Here is a 6126-nt window from a genome sequence, read left to right on the forward strand (position 1 = left end):
AGCGCGCGCCTGTAGTTCCAGCTACGTGGAAGGCTGAGGCGGAAGGATTGCCAGAGCCCAGCAGGTCCAGGCTGCGGTGGCCGGGAGCGGCCACTGAACTCCAATCTGGGCGACAAAGTGAGATTCCAACTCAAAAAAAAAAAAAAGTTTCTAAGCTCATCACAGGTGGTTCCATGATGATTTTTCTCCTATCAGAAGAGAACACAAAAGTAACTAATAACCAACCTTAGATTTTTTCAGTCAGTGCAGAGTCTCTTAGTTTGTTGTTCTTTGTCTCAAAGTGAAAACGTAGGGCAATGAGGTCCAGCATATGATGCTAGATAGTGTTAGCCTGCTTTTCTTTACTGGTTTCAGAGTTTTAAAAATTTAAACATTCATTTTTTAATAGTATTTCTCTAGTCTAGTGCTATATGCCTGCTTCTGAATTACTTTCCATTTCGTCTTGAGGTAAATACCAACATAGGCAAGTCCAAAGGGCACCTCGCCAAAGAGTCTGTCCCATCATTTTGCATAATTTTTAATTCATCGTTTTTTTTTCTTCATTCGGCATTCATAGAAATTGTCTTTGCATTTGGATACATGGTAGCAAAACAAAAGCAAATGAAAGTTTGAATATGATGAAAGTGAAAGAAGTAAACAGACTTCCTAGGCTAAAAAATGATCGTGGGAGTTCTTTTCTATTTTTTTTTTTCCTTTTCACCTACTACAATATGATTTCTGCTTATTAGTTTTATAAGCCAGCTTTACTGAGGTAACTGTTAACTTCTATTTTTCCACGGTAGCAGATGGTTTTAACCCACAAAGCAAAGCAGCTTACTGGCAATCAACAAAGTATCAATACAGATAAAGGTAAATTATCATCATAAATAATTTAATATGCCATGATTTAAAGTAAATAAAATATTAAATATATTAATATGATTTTCTAATACATCAAATTCATTAAATCTATCTAAAGACATACATATTTCTCAAAATGGAAAACTATGCAGATAAAAATTAATCCACATCTTTTTCTAGGTCCCTCCCATTTCCTCTATTTTAGACGACAAACGTCTCAAAATTATTTTCTAGATATATTGTCAACAGCTTCTCTTCTCTTATTTACCCTTCTGCCTACTCCATACGATTTCTGCTGATTAGTTCTACAAAACCAACTCCCACTACGATCACCCATGCCCAGTGTTCTAGGAAGTCTCAATATACATTTTCCATGAATGTACCAATTCCTCTTCTAAGCACTTTTAGCCTTTTAAAGACGCTCTTACCACCATTCTCGCTTGTTCTAGTATATAGCCATTCTAAATCTGTTTCCTTTGTGGTTCTTCCCTCATCTTAAAGTTGAAGAATTGTAGGAGAAAATTTTTAGTCATTTTCTCATTCTATAACCTCTTCTTAAGTGACCACTTCTGTTTTCAGACTTTCATTTCATGGCATTGCTTGAAAATTGCACTCAAATATCAAATTGCCAGTGGCCATTTGCACTTAAATGTGTAGCAGTCAACTGTAGAGAATGTCTTCTGCTTGGTTTTTATTTCCTGGTCTGTCTCACTTCAGTTTCTGCTGAGACAATTTTGTTTTGCTTTCTTATTTTTATAGCATCTATCTTAGCAGATATTAATTAGAATTATTGTTTTTAGGTTTTGTTCCTACAAAAGTCAAAAACACAAGAGAGCATAAAGTATATCTGTATGTTCACCTCCTGGGGGCAACATACAACCTGACATAAAGAACATCAATTTGTACTGTACTTATAACGTGAATGATGCCATAGATTCTTCAATCATGTTTCAGAATCAGGCTTGGTATTTCTCTTTAAAAAAAAAAAAAAAAAAGAAGAAGTTTTCTATAGTATAAATTTAATAAACTAAAGAATATTAACTTGATATATAAAGAATATATTTCGTTATAGCCAAAACAATGAAAAGTTGCACACGATATAGGGACAATAAATAATTTAAATTGTATAAATATTTAAATGAATACATATTTAAATAAATAGATAAATAGATTCATCAACATAGTCATCCATAAGGGACTAGTGTTTATACAGCTGAATAAGATGTTGTTTAACAATTCTGAAACATTTGAAAAATCTAATCAATTTATGCCATGGTTATAAGCCGAAATGAAACTCTTTTAAATAGAAGAACTCATGAAAGTGCAGATGTGTATTAGTCAATGAAAATTGTTTCCAGTTGAACCATGTCTTCTTCCTCTTTAACATTTCTTGCAAGATTCTTAAAGAAGAGAAGGATTTCATGATTTTTATTCAATTCATGTTGCGGTTATAGAAGAAACAAGAGTCTTTGAAATGTCAGAGCTTGTGAAATGCACGACGGTGTATTAGTTCATGAGTACCACTTCCATGTTGAACAAGTTTTCATTCCTCCCTCCTTAATCTTGCTTGCAAGTTTGCTGATAAGGAGAAAGATCTCATGATTTCTGCTCTGACAACCTCCCAGGCACAAAGGCTGTATTTCTTCTCTTCCAGGTAGAGAGTGATTCTTTGGAAGTATTTCCTCACAGCCAGCAAAGAGTCCTTATTCATTAGGGGCGTCTCTTCCACTTTCACCTCCTGCATCACACAGGCTTCCAGGTCATCCAGCTGCTGATAAAGTTCAGTGCAGAATCTGTCTAGGAGGGTCTCATTCCAAGCAGCAGATGAATCCATTGTGCTGAAGAGGTTGAAGGTCTGCTGGATCATCTCATGGTGGATGGAGATGGCTTGAGACTTCTGGAACTTGTTGCCACCAAACTCTTCTTGGGTGAATCTGAAGTCATATCTGTCCTTCAGGCAGGAGAAAGGAGAGATTCTCCTCATTTGTGCCAGGAGCCTCAAGGCCCTCCTGTGACCCAGGCTGTGGGTCTGAGGCAGATCACAGCCCAGAGAGCGGAAGGACTGGCAGCTGAGCACCACCAGGGCCATCAGCAAAGAAAAGGGCAAGGCCATTGTGGATGTTGCAGATGCTGCTGGGCTGGTTGAGTTGGGTTACCCTGAACTCTCGGATCTCTGAAGGCCTTGCTTTGTGCATAGCCTTAAATAGGGTACATGCCAGTTTCCATTTTCTGATGCCCCTGGGTTACTTTCTACTTCTGTTTTTGGTTTCTTTATGCACTATCTATGTGGATTTTGAACAGGTGTCTGAATCTTTTTTTTTCATTATTGTTTCCCCCTCCTTTCCCCTCAGAGTTTTTAAAGAAATTTCTTCCTATTCAAACTCCCATTAAATTTTACTAACAGATCTACTGTATATCTATTTATGTATCCTGTGAATATCTTCATATATACAAGTATAAAATTTATGCTGTTTATTTATTGTAGAATAAAAATCGTACAAATTAAACTAAAAGTATATTTAAAAGCTACTGACATTTAACATAGCTCTATAACTAAAATTGTAGAGCAACTTTAATTTATTTACTTAATTATAATGTATTAAATTACATTAAAATTAAAATTGTATAAATATGTACATAATAATAGTACCAATGTAATGATATACTTAAAATCATTCAAAATGTTTTGTAAAAAGTTGGAAAAATGAAATTAGTTTTAGCATTAATGTTTAGATTACTTTGAATTTTGCTTCATATGAGAAAATAATTGGTAATGTCACTAAATGTTAGACATTTATCCAACTACTGTCAACATTTTTTTCTTTTCAGCACTTTCCATAATTATTTATGTGTTGAAAAACTTTGTTAAAGTTAAATAATAAAATATAAACGACTACTTGCATTTAATTTTTAAAGCCCACCTCACATTCAGAAACACTGAGGCCCAAACATAAGCAACATCCACCAGACAGTCAATGGCACCCATTAGTAAGCCAAGGCCACCTCTCAAAATATGACTTTGAGATCAACCAAATTGTGGAAAGAGTCCACCAATAAGCCATCTATTCTCCATAGGTTTATAGCATTGATCTTGCAAATATTTTGTCTATCACCTATGAACTCGGTGTTTCTTGTGTGTACAAGAGTAAACCCAATGAGAAAAATGAATGCCAGGAAATGAGATTATGTTGAATAGGGTGAACTATGGAGGGCAACAAACCATTGTAATGTCTAAGATTTGTTCACACCCCCAGAACTAATTTTCGCATGCTTGGGTGTGAAACCATCTTCAATAAAAACACACGATTTAGAAAGTACTATCAATTTGAATATTTCCTTATATTTTTTCACTGAAGTTCAAAATATTTAAGGACTCTCATAGATTTCAAACCAAGATAATTTTTATCAACCAAAAGGAAACCATTTTTGTCTTACATTCAAAACTAGGCATGTATTGAGTATTTTCATGTGAAGCATAAACCTACAGTTCTAATCATGAACTCTGGCTTTACTTGTTTATTTTGCATTGGAAATTGGGTTACCTCAACCCTTTAGAGTCCTCCTCTTTTAATGATAGGTATGGGAACATCTTATGCAAATCTTAATAACTGGACTCTATCTTACTCACTGTGCTAACCTCAGCACCAGGACTTGTGTAAGCACTCAAGTAATTTTTACTGAAGCAGCTTCTTCGATTTTCTCTTCCTACTGAATTGCATTCATGAATTAATTTTTTCTTCATCATGGCCATATTTGCTAGAATTAAATGGACAAAGGATAACATTTCTATTCTACTCTTACTCTCGTCAATAATGCCTAATGAGTTTTATTACTAAAACTACTGGATATCTAGTTCCTTTAAGGCTTATATGGCTCTAAGGATTCAAATGAAGGGAGCAGCATAATTTCCAACCTCTGTTCAACACTATATTAGACCATATTATGACTTCAGCTGTAGTTTGTCCTCGACTTTGTCATAATTGAAAATAACTAGCCCGTTGTCATTACAGAACTATACATCTAAATTCAAACTATCCCTGATTTGCACACCTCACAATAATCAGACAATATACCATACTACCTTCTAGGAGTTAGTAGTCCTATGTTCCTCAGATCATCAGTCTTCCCACCTTTCTGTCTTTGTCAGTTAAGTATTAAACTCTCAGAATGTGTGTGTAGACTCTAAATAGTGACATTATTTTCCCATCACTCAGAAGCCTAGCCTTCAAATCATTTCATGATCTTTAAATGATGCTAGTATAAAATCAGCTTGTTTATAGAAGGGTAGAGAGTAGAATGGGTCAGTTTATTTTTCTAAACCAAATAAATTATATTATTCTTTGTTTTTCATAATGTAATTAACCTTTTTGTATCACTAAATAATTAAAATGCTCAAAGTTCTGAAATGGGCACAAGAATTTCTATAACAGATGTGCTATATTTTCAGAAATATACACTGAAAAATGTAACTATGTTTAGTAGTTTAATCGTGTCAACACATTTTTATTGACTCAAGTTATTATTCTTGGTTTGTCAAACAATGTGAAACAGTATTTTTTTCCTTTCTTCACTTGAGATTCAGTTGGAAATTTATGTTTATTCACTTCTTATGTGGTACTTTTCTGTGCAAATTTGTTTTGCTGTCCTTGAGTTGTTTTCATTTTCAGGTTTATGTCAGTAAAAGGATATGGATATGATGAAACAAATGGAATGTGTAATGTGTCCATATAGTGTTCAGATGATCAGATATCTTTCTTTCTCATTTCCCTCTTCCTAGAAAGTAAAAGTGGTCTAATTTTGCATCCCAATGCATAAAGATAAAAATAAAACAAATGCACTTGTAAATGAGATTAAAATGTAGGGAAAAAACACAGGATAAATTAGAAAATATTTTAGATAAATTAAAAGGAAAAATCTAGCTTATGTAATGCAGCAAAATCAGTGTTAAGTGGGAAATTTACAACTGTAAACTCTTATATGAAAAAATAAGAAAGAGCTCAAATCAACAACCTAACTTTACATGTTAAGTAAAAGATTTGCAATTTAAACCCAAAGCTAGCCCAAGGAATGAAAACTAGAGCAAAGATAAAGAAAATAAAGAATAAAAAAGCAATGAAAAAGATAAACAAAGTAATAGATAGTTTTTTGAAAAGCTTTAAAAAACTGACAAGCTCCTAACTAGATTACCTAAGAATAAAAGACAATCTCTGAACAAAGAAAAGCTCAAGACTGTATGGCTTCTTTGGAGAATTCTGCTGAAACATTTAAGGAAGAATTAACACCAAC

General features: G+C 33.8%; 1 protein-coding gene across 1 annotated transcript; it reads right to left on the minus strand.

Annotated features, from left to right (window-relative positions):
* Positions 1 to 2367: 2367 nt before the first annotated feature.
* On the minus strand, positions 2368 to 2997 carry LOC103274161 (interferon alpha-5-like). The gene has a single exon (XM_008071624.1). It carries the CDS (start codon positions 2951 to 2953, stop codon positions 2384 to 2386), a length of 570 nt encoding a protein of 189 aa, XP_008069815.1. The 5' UTR covers positions 2954 to 2997; the 3' UTR covers positions 2368 to 2383.
* Positions 2998 to 6126: the final 3129 nt, after the last annotated feature.

This window comes from Carlito syrichta, unplaced genomic scaffold (genome assembly GCF_000164805.1).
Source record: "Carlito syrichta isolate Samal-C Ts95f unplaced genomic scaffold, Tarsius_syrichta-2.0.1 Scaffold314566, whole genome shotgun sequence".
Lineage (NCBI taxonomy): Eukaryota > Metazoa > Chordata > Mammalia > Primates > Tarsiidae > Carlito > Carlito syrichta.